Source organism: Equus asinus, chromosome 26 (assembly GCF_041296235.1).
Source record: "Equus asinus isolate D_3611 breed Donkey chromosome 26, EquAss-T2T_v2, whole genome shotgun sequence".
NCBI lineage: Eukaryota > Metazoa > Chordata > Mammalia > Perissodactyla > Equidae > Equus > Equus asinus.
Window position 1 is genome coordinate 22612759 of NC_091815.1, and position 13640 is coordinate 22626398.

At 33.9% G+C, this 13640-nt stretch overlaps 1 protein-coding gene across 3 annotated transcripts in view; it reads left to right on the top strand.

Annotated features, from left to right (window-relative positions):
• Window positions 1-11563, top strand: part of LOC139039645 (zinc finger protein 345-like) — a 59306-nt gene extending 47743 nt beyond the window's left edge. For 2 of the 3 annotated variants that reach the window (XM_044759407.2, XM_044759412.2), the window contains 4 exons: window positions 2358-2484; window positions 2788-2886; window positions 3983-4036; window positions 8556-11563. In XM_044759407.2, coding sequence (XP_044615342.1) covers window positions 2358-2484; window positions 2788-2886; window positions 3983-4036; window positions 8556-10033 — 1758 coding nt within the window. In that variant the 3' untranslated portion in view covers window positions 10034-11563. The remainder of the gene's footprint in view (window positions 1-2357; window positions 2485-2787; window positions 2887-3982; window positions 4037-8555) is intronic. The other variant, XM_044759411.2, reaches the window with a different exon arrangement.
• The last annotated feature ends 2077 nt before the right edge of the window (window positions 11564-13640 follow it).

Below are 13640 nucleotides of genomic sequence, written 5' to 3' on the forward strand. Positions count from 1 at the left end.
CTGCAATTTTCCTGGTAAAGAATCAAAAAGAGTTGTTTTTAGGAAGCTCAATGAGAAACAAGAAAACACAGAAAGAATTCAACAAAATCAGAAAAACAATTCAAAAACAAAAAAGTTTAACAAAGAGATGGACATCATAAAAAAGAAGCAGGCAAATTCTGGAGCTGAAGAATACAATGAATGAAATGAAAAATGCAATAGAAAGCATCCACGGTAGACTTAATCCAGCAGAAGAATGAATCTGTGAAGTCACAGACAGATCATTTGAAATTATCCAGTCAGAGAAAACGAAGAAAAAAGAATGAAAAACAGTGAAGAAAATGTAAGACCTGAAACCATAAAACTATTAGAAGAAACTATTAGAAGAAAACGTCAGGAAAGTTTCTTGACATTGGTCTGGGCAATGATTTTTTGGATATGACACCAAAAGCAAAGGCAACAAAAGCAAAACTAAACAAGTGGGATGACATCAAACTAAAAAGCTTCTGCACAGCAATGGAAAGTCAACAAAATGAAAAGGCCACCTACAGAATGAGAAAGAATATTTGCAAACCATATATCTGATAAGCCATTAATATCCAAAATATATAAGGATTTATACAACTTAATAGCCAAAAAACAAGTAACCCTATTAAAAAATGGGGAAAGGTCCTGAGTAGACATTTTTCCAAAGAAGATATACTAATGGCCAACTGGTACATAAAAGGTGCTCCCCGTCACTAATCATTAGGGAAAAGCAAATCAAATCCACAGTGAGATACCACCTTAGACCTGTTAGGATGGTTTTTATCAAAAAGACAACAGATAAGTGTTGGTGAGGATGTGAATAAAAAGAAAACTTTGTATGCTGTTGGTTGGAATGTAAATTAGTACAGCCATATAGAACATGGAATGGGGACTCCTCAAAAAACTAAAATTAGAACTATCATATGATCCAGCTGTCCCACTTCTGAGTATATGTCCAAAGGAAACAAAATCAGTATCTTGAAGAGATATCTGCACTCCCATGTTCATTTTCATTGCAGCATTATTTACAATAATGTCCATTGATGGAGGAATGGATAAAAATAGATGTGAGATATCCATCAATCTATCAATAGATAGATATACATATAATGGAATATTACTCAACCATAAGAAAGAAGGAAATCCTGCCATTTGCAGATATATCTCGAGGACGTTATGCTAAGTGAAATTAGCCAAACAGAGAAAGACAGATACTGTATGATCTCACTTACCTGTATATCTAAAAATAAAAAAAAGTCCAACTCTTAGAGGCCAAAGAGAATGGTGGATACTAGGGGCTAGTGGGTGGAGAACATAGAGATATGCTGGTCAAAGGGTACAAGCCTTCAGTTACAAGATGAATAAACTCTGGGGATCTAATAATGTACATTGTAGTGACTATAGTTAACAGTGATGTGTTATGTACTTGACATTTGCTAGGAGAGTAGACCTTGAGTGTTCTCACCATGCACACACACACAAAATGGTAACTCCATGAGGTGATGGATGTGTTAATTAACCTGATTGTGGTAATCATTTCACGAAGTATCTGTATGTTAGATCATCACGTTATACGTTTTAAGAATATACAATTTATTTGTCAATTATACCTCAATAAAGCTGAAAAATCTGTTTTAAATAAAAGAATAAAAAAAGGTATGTAGGAGTTATATATTTGAGCTCTTGCTTATCTAAAATGTCTTATACAACCCTCACATTAGTGTGAATTTTGGCTGGATAAATAACTCTAGTCAGGAATTCACTTCTCTTTCAGTATTGCAAAATTGGTTACATATTTTGTTTTGTGTTTCCATTGAAGAGTGCTATTGAGCAGGCCGTTGTGTTTCTGTTTCCTGGTGTCTTTTATGTGACTTGCTTTCTGATTGTTGAAAATGTTAGGACCTTCTCTATATTCCTATTATTCTAAAATTTTATCCTCTGATATCCTGCCAAGAGTTTACCAATTATTTATAACTTGGCTTTTCACAGGAGAAGGGGAAGCAGGAAGTTACTTCTCTTTATTGAAAATATACTATATCCAAGTTGGCTTTTTAATTGGGATATTCCTCTTAATTGAATTTAATATATTTTTAAACCAGAATGGATCCTGGAATCCTCTGGGCACAGAGTTTTTGTCTGCAGGAATTAGGTTGTGTGAGGCCTGCTCGTTGATTAACACTGACTCTATTCTTCACTCATCACAGGCAGTGACTCCGGTCTGTTTGCTCTCCATCTCTTTCCTTTCCTGTAAAACTCTCCTTTACTTCCTCTACTTTTATGTTTTTCCTCTCCTTTCATCTTGAAGTCATTTATTTTCATTACACAAGTATGACTCATGTTTTTTGTTCCAGGGATTTGTGATATTCAGGGATGTGTCCATAGACTTCTCTCAGGAAGAGTGGGCATGTCTGGACTCAACTCAAAGGAATTTGTACAGATGTGTAATGTTGGAAAATTATAGCAACCTGGTCTCAGTTGGTAAGTATACCTATCTCTAAAAAGTCAAATTTTGCCCCCTGATGTATTTGCTTCCCTCAAGAAGAATTTCTCAATTCCTTTCATGTATCATGCATTTCTTCTCCCTCTTCCTAAAGAAATGGCTTGAGCTTTGTAGAGTTGGAAATGGGTAGCTTCATTGGGCCTAAGGCCAAAGCTCTATCTTCTCTGCTTTTTTTGGCCCTTCCAAGAGTGGCATCACCTTTTATTTGCTGATCACGGGGCAGGATTTGAGTCCTGAGACACCTACAACATAAAAATTCTCCTTTCTTCTCTTGTGAATAGGACTTGCCATTCCCAAGCCAGACGTGATCTCTTTATTGGAGCAAGGGAAGGAGCCTTGGCGTGTTTTTGACGGTGAGCTGACAAAGGGCCTGTACCTAGGTAAGTGACTGATGATCAGGCAAGGGGAGAGCTGTGCAGGGCGTAACCCAGATCAGTGAGGAGACCGTATCTTTGAGATGTTTTGCAGAATCTTCCTTCAAAGGCCCACAGCTGTAGGGAAAAGTAAACTTCACCATTAGCTTCCAAACACCCACACCTCCATCTCGAACCTAACACTGTCCCTGCTTCTTTGCTTTCATATTTTCTTTCAATTCCTAGTAGATATTTCTAATGACAGACTTCTACCTTTATTTGAGATCTAATTCATTCCCATTGGCTTACTGTCTTTTGCCCTTTGATCTATATATGTGTTACTCTCTTAAACATTTTGCTATTCAGTATGTTCACTTTTTTGATTCATTACTTTATTCATATATTCATTTTTTTCAACCAACACTTCCCTATATTCTATGCTGAGGAGGACATTTTTCTGGGAGATGTAGAGATTATAAAATACGTGAGCTATTAAGAAACTTATAGCCTAGGAGTTGAGAAAAAAATCCATAAAAGTCCTTCAAAAAGTAGAATTAATTGTAAGAGAAGTTCAAATAATACAACCAGAAGAAATGGCTGGAGATTGAAAGGTGGAAAAGCCTCACAGAGCTGTAATCGTTGGAGCCTTGGGAGTGATGGCAGTCACCTTGGTAGAGAGTTTTGAGTGTAAAGGGTATGTGCTTGCAATGGGAAGGCAGAGGGTGCAGATGAGGAGAGATTGAGGTGAGGGAGGAGGATCAAGCGATTGCATGAATGCATGCAATCGACATAAAATAGAGTGGGAGTGAGGGAGAAGAGCATGTGAAGATGGATAATTCAAGGCAGAGGGCACAGTAAGTACAAAAGTCCAGAGGCTGTCAGGCTCATTGTGTGTCAGCAGCACCAAGGTGGCCAGTATGGCTAGGTGAGAGTGAACGAAGAGGAGAGGAGGGTGAGATGTGATCAGAGAGGTGTATGTTGGAAAGGGTCAGTTTATGGTGACCTTGTAAATTGCAGTTGAAGTTTTTCTGAGTGAAATGGGACATAAGTAGATTTTAAGCAGAACTACGACATGATTAGATTTTTATTTTTTAAAAATACCGGGTTTTTTTTCCATTTACAGAAGAGGAAACTGGGGCACAGAAACTCGAAATAACTTGTCCAAGGTCAACAACGAGTAAGTGTTGGAGATAAGGTTTGAACCGAAGCTATATGTGCTCTAAGCTCCTGAGCTATATTGCCTCTCCAAGTCTAATCAAAAGAGTGTAGACATAGTGGACATGTTTTCCTCTGAATTACAGGTGAATAGATACAAGTTAATTTTTAAAATGAATTTTTAAAATACATTTAACATTCCACAAACAACTAGGTAACTATAACACATGCATTACATGCATATATGTACACACATACACACATTTGATGCATAGAAATGCATCGTGGATTTCCTCTAAAATACTGTATCATGTGCCTTCCTATCTTAATAAACTTTTAGATATATTATATCAGTATTATAATATAGATATATTTGCATAATTAGGTTGCCTTCGAAATTCTTCCAGTTTCAACTTATAATTGAAACTGCCATTCTTCTATACATTTTTTTGTAAGTGGATTTTCCCCCATATTTTCTTATGATTGATTTTTTTAAAGCAGAGAATTTTTAAAGCTTTTCCGTCAATGCATACAATGCATATGTTCAATTTTATTGCATCATCTTCAGGAATGTATATCTTTTTTTAAAATAAATCATTCTGTGTTCTTTTTAGTTTTGGAATTGAAACCAATACCTTGCCCATTTTTTTGTTTTTCAAAATAAAAATGTTTTAACAGTGAAGGCCAAATTGTTATAGAATGTTTTACATTCAGGACTTATCTAGTTGCCACTCCATGATTAGGTTTACATTAAAAAGTTTTGTCTGATCTGATACTTAGGGAGGGTTGTGTACTTCTTAATTTCTCATATCAGGAGGGAAAGTCAATCCTTCTCATTACATGACGGTAATGTTGATCAAGTGGTTATGGAGATGACAGCCAGATCGCTCCATTGGAAAGGTACATTTTGCCCCTTATAACTACTGACTAATCTGTGTGCTGATTCTTGGAGACTGTCTAACTGTCCTCCAGAAATGGCTCACCCAGAAGGTTTGACATTCATTAGTTCTTCTTCAAAGTAATTACATTGAGCTTAGAAAATGGTGAGGTTCTAATTATCCCTTTTTTTCTGCATTTATTCATTGGTCTTGCTTTAAGAAGAGCTTTTCCTCTCCACTTTTGTTGAGAAGCATTACAGATTCATTGATTCTTTTTTTAATTAAATATCTTATAATCCATTGTAATCATTTTTCTTTTTGATGATTAAACTGTCTCAAATTTGGCTATTGGGGACCACTTTCAGCTAGCTTGTGCATCCTTTTTTCATGTCTTCATGTTTATAATGACTTTTTTTTCTGACACAAAAATATGTTCCAGGCTCATCTTGTATTTTCCCTGCTCCCCACTTGGAATTAGCCAACTTGTGAAGAAGGCTTAGTTTCTTTTAATAAGGAGTAGTGTTCAGCGACCAATACCTGAGTATTCAGTGTGCTCATTACTGCTGGGCTATCACTGCTTCTGTTCCCATTCAGTGGAAAGAGGAAAACTGTTCTTATCATTGAGTCATGCTAATAACTCTAAATTCAAATCCAAAAGATGAGATTCTGTCTCACTTTTCTGCATTTCAATTTTGTAACTTTACCTTGAACAGTGAAAAAATGCTGCTTTCCACAATATGAGTGTATTTACGCGTCTTCTGTCCTAAATGCCATAGAATAGGTTCAGAATTAGAAAACTAACACAACTACTGAGAAAAAACCTACTAAGTCAAGTTCAAGATTTCTTAGTTTTGTTTTCCTTTTTTTTCTTTTTAATTTGTTTTTTGCTTAGAATGTGTTACTCTAAGGATTTCCAGTCAGAGTTTAGTTTGAAAAGTTGTTAGATTAATTCTGTTCTCTGGATTTTCAACCTAATATACAGTTTAATTGTTGAGTTTAGATATTTTTTAGTTTATATTTGGAATATGTAAAACATTTACTTGCTTCAAAAGTCAAAACTATGAAAATTATACTTAGACAAGTCATATTCGCATCCTTATCTGCTTCATCCATTGCCACCCCAACTCTAGGTAACCTTTTTTTTTTTTGGTTAGTCTGATTTATCCTTTCTGTATTTATTTTTTCAGGAATAAAGTATGTTCACATTTATATTCTCAATTCTCCTTCCCTCTTTTACATGGCCTGTTATTCTCTCTGCACTCTTTTTTACTGTACTTGTTTTCTTTTTATTATGATTATTAATAAGATGTGGAAATCATTCCATATAGATTCAGTGACAAAAATCAAAAAGGTATATAATATAGACTTTTCTTTCTTGGTGTTCTATATGTTGACTTTTGCCATGACCCATTAGTTATAAGAATAATTCCAATAATTAGAATTTCCATGTAGACAATCACAAAATTTGCAAATATTTTCAGTTTTGTTTCTTACTTTCCTATGCTTGTAACCTTAATACTTCATTCTAGTCCTACTGCAGTGGCTACACCGTCCAGGAAATGTTCAATAGAAGTGGTGTTGCTGTGTGTTTTCATCTTTTTTAATGATTTTTATGAGTATGGTTTTTTCCTTCTTTTTTATTTTAAAGTTTGGAATAATTTTATATTTACAAAAAAGTTGCAAAAATAGTGTAGAGAGTTCCCATATAGCCCTCACCCCCTACCTTATTGTGGTATATTTGTCAAAACTAAGAACCCAAGACTGGTACATTCTTATTAACTAAACTGCAGTATGTATTCAGATTTCATGTTTTTCTGCTAATGTCCTTTTTGTGTTAGGGGACCTAATCCAGGATAACACATTGTATTTAGTTTTATTTAGACCATTTCTCTTGGTCTGTGACAGTTTCTTGATTTTTCCTTGTTGTTTATGTCCTTGACAGTTTTGAGGAATACTGGTCAGGTGTTTTGTAGAATATCCATCAATTTGTATTTGTCTGATGTTTTTCTGATGACTAGACTTCTGATTTGGGGGGTTTTGGAAAGAATACCACAAAGTTGAATTTGGGCTTGATTTTAAACTTTCATTGTTGTATGTATTTTTGCTGTATTTTTATGAGGATACACTTCATTAGTATAATGAAATTCTGTTTTATACATAGCATATAAGGGTTTACTTTATGTTGGATGCTGAGTTTTAATTATTTTTTCTTCTGGGATCATGTTTTTTTTCCCCTTATTATAGTGACTTACATTAATAAATTTTCCTGTTTTAATTTTATATTTTTAGAATGAATTCAAATGGTCATGATGTTATTTTTTATTAAATTACTAGATCCAATTTGGTGATATGTTGTTTAGAATCTGTACATCTATATTCATTAATTAGATTGAATCATAATTTTTCTTTCTAATACTGTCCTGGTCTCATTTTGTACCAGCCTCATCAGATGAACTGAGACTATTCCCCTTTATTCCTCTTATTTTTTTCAATATTTTGGGGGGAAATATACATAAAGAAGTGATTATAAAGTGTATTTTACATTTCAAGTAATAAGCACACTCACATAACTAGCATGTGACATTTTTCAATAGTGTGTTTGGTAACCCATTAGTAAGTACAATCAAATCTTATGTTTTAGCAACATTAGAATTACCTTCTATCTCTACTTATAGAACAGCCCAATACCTTACAAAGTTCATCTATTTAACTTTGTTTTTCATATTTTTGCATTTATTATTTAATTTGTTACAATTTTATAAAATATTTACAAAGTTCCAATGTCAGATCTACAAAACAACATATACTCATAGAAGTCTAGCTTCCATTCTTGTCCCCTCCCACTGTTTTCATTCCCTCCAACATAGGAGATCTTTTATAAACTTTATGGTTTATCCTTTCATTGTTTCATTGAATGTGAGCACGTATGTATATATCTTCATTCATTCCCTCTATATAAGTGGTAGCATACACTAGATACCGTTTGCTCCACCTTGTTCTTCTACTTAAAAAAAAATCATGATGATTATGCCATAGGGATATATAGATGCTTCTCATTTCTTTATACAGTTGTATAGAACTCTGTTGTGTGCATATACTATATGAGTTCAAGTAGTACCACATTGATGGCTATTTGGATTGGTTCTAGTCATTTGCTCTTATGAATAGTTCTGTGGTGGATACCCTTCTGCATAAATCTTTTCAGATTCTTCCCAGAAAGTGTATGTTTGGGTTCCTAGAACTAAGACTGCTGGGTCAAAAGGTAAATGCTTATATAATTTTGCTAGAAACTGGCAGATAGCCCTCTATAGTGGTTGTGTCATTTTTATTTGCTACGCTCAATATGTGAGAGAGACTTACTTACCTATAGCCTTCCAACAGAGTATGTTATCAAGCTTCCAGTTTTTTGCCAAAGTATATTTTGAATTTGTTCCAGAATCTGAGAGTCACTGATTTAATCTTTTCCTAATTGCTTCCCCCTTACCTTTCTATATCACTTTTCAATTTCTATACTTTATCTCTCAAATTGCACCACCATAAGAGAACAATATATTCTATTCACATTTATAGATATTTATGTCAGTGTAATTCTCCCTTTTCTATTGTAAATTTTGTGTCTTCCAAGAAAAAAAAGTGAACATTTTTGTTTGTGTTTTCTTTCAGAATATAAAGAGAATAAGAAATTGTCTCTGAAAAAGGATAATTATGAAATGGATTCATCCCAACGTGTTAAAATGGAAGGATTTACAAAACATGGACTTAAACAGGGATCTCAGGAAAGACATTTTAACCAAGTGTCATGTACCTCTGAAGACATATCCTCTTTCATTCAGCATACATCTCTTTCTCTACATCAAACATTTAACACTGAAGAGAAATCTTATGAATGCAAAAAATATAAAAATGCCTGTGGAGAAGACTCACAACTTACTGCAAATCAAGAAAGTCATCCTGGCAAGAAATTCTATGACTATAAGGACTATGAGAAGGCCCTTGGTAGGACTTCAAAACTTACTTCATATCACACAGTGCATATTGGTATGAGAACCTATGAATGTGAAGAATGTAGGACGTCTTTGAATAATGGCTCAGACTTTATACAACATCAGATAATTTTTACTAGAGAAAAATCTAATGAATGTAAGGAAAGTGGGACGGCCTTGACTAATGCCTCACATTTTTTCCTGCATCATAGAATTTATACGAGTGAGAAACCCTTTAAATGTAAGGATTGTGTTAGAGAATTTAACAATGGTACAGCCCTTATTCGTCATCAGAGAATTCATACTGGTGAAAAACCCTATGAGTGTAATGAATGTGGAAAGGCCTTTAGTACTAGTTCAATATTTAGAGTACATCAAAGGATTCACACAGGTGAGAAACCCAATGAATGTAAAGAATGTGGAAAAGCCTTTCGTCATTCCTCATACCTTACTCAACATCAAAGAATTCATACTGGTGAGAAACCTTACAAATGTAAGTATTGTGTTAGGGCATTTAGTAATGTTTCAGCCTTTATTCGCCATCAGAGGATTCATACTGGTGAGAAGCCCTACAAATGTAAGGAATGTGAAAGAGCCTTTAGTACTGCCTCAATACTTACAGCACATCAGAGAATTCACTCAGGTGAGAAACCCTATGTATGTAAGGAGTGTGGGAAGGCCTTTCGTCAGTCTTCAGACCTTACTCAGCATCAGAGAATTCATACTGGTGAGAAACCCTATAAATGTAAGGAGTGTGAAAGGGCCTTTCGTCGTTCATCAGAACTTTCTCGACATAAATCAATTCATGCTGGTGAGAAATTGTGTGAATGTAAGGAATGTGGAAAGATCTTGAGTAGAGATTCAATACTTATACAACATCAGAAAATTCACACTGGTGAGAAAACCTGGGAATGTAATGAATGTGGGAAAGTTTTTACTTGTGCAACATACCTGACTCGGCATCAGCGAATTCATGCTGGCGATAAACCACATACTTGCAACAAATGTGAGAAAGCCTTTCTTCGTTCTTCAGACCTTATTCTGCATCAAAGAATTCATACTGGTGAGAAACCATATAAATGTAAGGAATGTGGGAAGGCTTTTGCAAGAGGTTCAAATCTTAATCGCCATCAAAAAGTTCATAATGGTAAGAAATAGTATGAAAGGAGGCTTTGTAAGACTTTTGAGCATGCCTTTTAGGTCACCTGACATGAGAGATAAACCCTGGAAACAAAATTAATAGGAGAAATCCTAAGAAATTCATCGGTGGGAAAAACATAAAAATATAATTAATACAAGAATGCCTTAAGTGTTTCACAGTTTGACTATCATAAGAAGAAAATGAACATTGGAAAGCCTTTATCAACAGTTCACTTTTTTCTAAATTTCAAAAACTTTCTAATCATGAGTGTAGAAAGTGAAAAATCTTCTTTGTTGCATTTTTATTATTTAAAAATACTTTAAATCCACTTTATTTTTTGTTTAGCTATGATTAGTTTGGTTTGCACATAACTAAAGTACTATCGTAAGTTGCACATTAAATTTTTAAATTTATTTTGTTCTCACCGAAATTCTTATTCCAATACCACTTATCCAGTAATTATTTCCTGATGCTTTTTATGCACAGTTTAATGACATTTTATATTCTTAGTATTATAAGCTTGGATTTAATGACAGTCCTTTTATATCCCACATCCGATTTGGAGAATCTTCAATTGATTTTTTAAAAATAAATTTCTAACTGTATATCTCTGCATCTGTATCATTTTATTTAAAATGTTACTTTAAGAAATATGTTTTAACATTGATAAAACTGTACTTTTATATACAAATTAATATTCTTTTAATACAATTGGTACTTTGTTGTAGTAATTTTCTCTGAATTTTTAAAGAACTACAAAGAGGCCAACAAAATTACCTTTATCCTCCCAAGGAGATGTAACTATTGTCAAATTGTTGGAACAAATCCTTTCATAAATTTTTTAAGGAAAATGTAATCATATTATTCAAATAGTTTCATAAATTGCCTTTCTAATGACGAGATACGTTACACATAACATCCCATGTAAGTAAGTGTATTAATAGTATTAATATATGTGACTATACCATTATTTTTACCAAATATCTGTGGTTAAATACTGTAATTGACTCCACTTTTTGTGATTCTAAAGAATGCCTCATTTAGCATTCCACTTGATACATTGTGTTTGCTTATTTGCTTTTCATTGCTGAAATAATCCTTTTGTAGTTTTTAACATGCACAGATTTTAAACATGACAGATTAAGCTGACTTCCCTTTTGACCACACTGTGCTAGCCATTTTTCTCCTCCCCATATTACTTCTTATTGCAGAGTTTTTCCTAATGATTTTGCATAAATATAAGTACTTATGGGAATATTTAATTTTTTAAAAAATTATTTCAATTTCAATATATTCATATTCAAAAATTTATACATATATATTGTTATATTTGATGTGATATGGACATGGTTATATTCACTAGCATACTTGGGTTTTGTAAGGATTATACATAAATGGCTTATAGTTGAGACTGTAACATACTCAGTAAATATAATCCATTGTCAAAATTATTTCTTCCTTTGACTTTTATTGTTTATGGAAACACTCTTAACTGTGGTACACACTTGACTTAATATCAGAAATTTAATATTAAAGAAAAACCTTAAACCTCTAGTGAATATAGCAAAGTCATCATTGTTCATTCCTTCTTGGTCATGAGATGATTCATCCTGAAGGAAAAAAAACCATAAAAATATAATGAATAGTGCCTTCATTCAAATCTAACCCTTTACGCTGAATCCTAAAATTCCAATCAGCATGAAACACTGTTGAGAATATTATTGCCCACATTATCTGGCTAGTTAAAAAATAATATTAGATTGTAGGAACATCTGACTCCTTATCCAGTGCATGTTTAAACCAACATTTGGTTAAGAATGAAATAAAAATTTAGACTACAATTTCTTTGGACACAACACTGAGTATTCTACACAGCAAAACCTGTGGGAGGTGAGCAAAACTACTCACAGGAGAACTTACAACTCTATATCAAGACATATTACAATATCAGAAAAAATGAAAATGAACTAGCAAAGATTATATAGTCTATACATATAACTATTTATTAATAATTTTTAAAAATAAGGAATGTGTGTATGAAAGCTATAAGTCTCCAGAATTGACTAGAAGATTTAGAACCATTTCTAGTGCAATGAAATTAACTTAGATTGTTGCCTGTACAGAAAACTATATCCAGACCATCTATAGAGGCAAAATTCTCAAAACATCAAGAACTATTGCATATGAAAATATAGCAAGATTGACATCTAAGTCTATGACTTTCCTAACTCTAATTGTAAACCTGAACTAGGAAAGTTATAAAATTTCATTTTAGTTTCAATTATGAAGGTATGTTCAATGTCCTAAATAAGATATATCTAACTTTTTAAACTCCCATGATATACTCAGATAAGTTGTTTTTCTCACGTCTTATTCCAACTTGTGTTGTGAGTTTGTGGTTAAAGTGACAAGATTGTCTTTGTTTTTGGTGTTTTCCTTCCCTTTAGCCTAATGCTATAGTTGAATATTTGCTATCCTATTCTGATTCTGTCTACCTATTTATGTCCTTACTCTGTGTTTTGTGACTCCTTTCTCCTTTTTTTTTCTTTTTTCAGGTATGAGGGCCTTCTTGAGGATTTTTTGTGTGTGTGGGGGGGGGTCTTGTGGCTATGAAGTCCCTTAGCTTTTGTTTGTCTGGAAAAGATTTAATTTCTCTCTCACATCTGAAGGATATTTTTGCTGGATAGAGTATTCTTGGCTGGAGATTCTTGTCTTTTAAAGTTTTGAATATGTTGTTCCATTCTCTCCTAGCTTATAAGGTTTCTGCAGAGAAATGCACTGAAAGTCTGATAGGGGTTCCTTTATAGGTTATTTTCTTCTGCCTTGCTGCCGTGAGTATTCCTTCTTTGTCATTCATTTTTGCCAGTTTTACTACTATATGCCTTGCAGTAGGTCTTTTTACATTGACAAATCTAGGAGATCTAGAAGCTTCTTCCACACATATTTCCCTCTCTTTCCCTAGATTTGGGAAGTTCTCTGCTATTATTTCTTTGAGCACGTTTTCTGCTCCATTCTCCTCTTCACCTTCTTGAATACCTATAATTCTTCTGTTGCATTTCCTCATTGAGTCGAATATTTCTCGGAGACTTTCTTCATTTCTTTTTGGTCTTAGTTCTCTCTTCTCCTCTGTCTGGAGCATTTCAACATGTCTGTCTTCGATTATGCTGTTTCACTACTCTATGGTGTCCACACGAACATTCAGGGAATCCATATTTTGTTTTATCTCTTCCATTGTGTCTTTCATTTCTCATATTTCTGATAGATTCTTCTTTATAGTTTCAACCTCTTGTGAAGTAGCTCCTGAACTTGTTGAATTGTTTCTCTACATGCTCTTTTACCTCATTGAGTTTTTTGATGATAGCTATTTTGAATTCATTGTCGTTTAGCTTACATATTTCTGTGTCCTCAGGGCTGAGTTCTGGGTGCTTGTCATTTTCTCTGTGGTCTGGAGATTTGGTGTAGTGTCTGATGTTCGAAAGTTGACTCTTTCTCATTCTGATATTATTTGGTTGCAGTTACAGCGTATCACCACTGAGTGGGAGTCAAGAGCCACATATACTCAGCCCTCTGCCTTATCTGAGATCCCAGGCACTGGAGCAGCGTGGAGCAGGTGGGGGGAGGGGC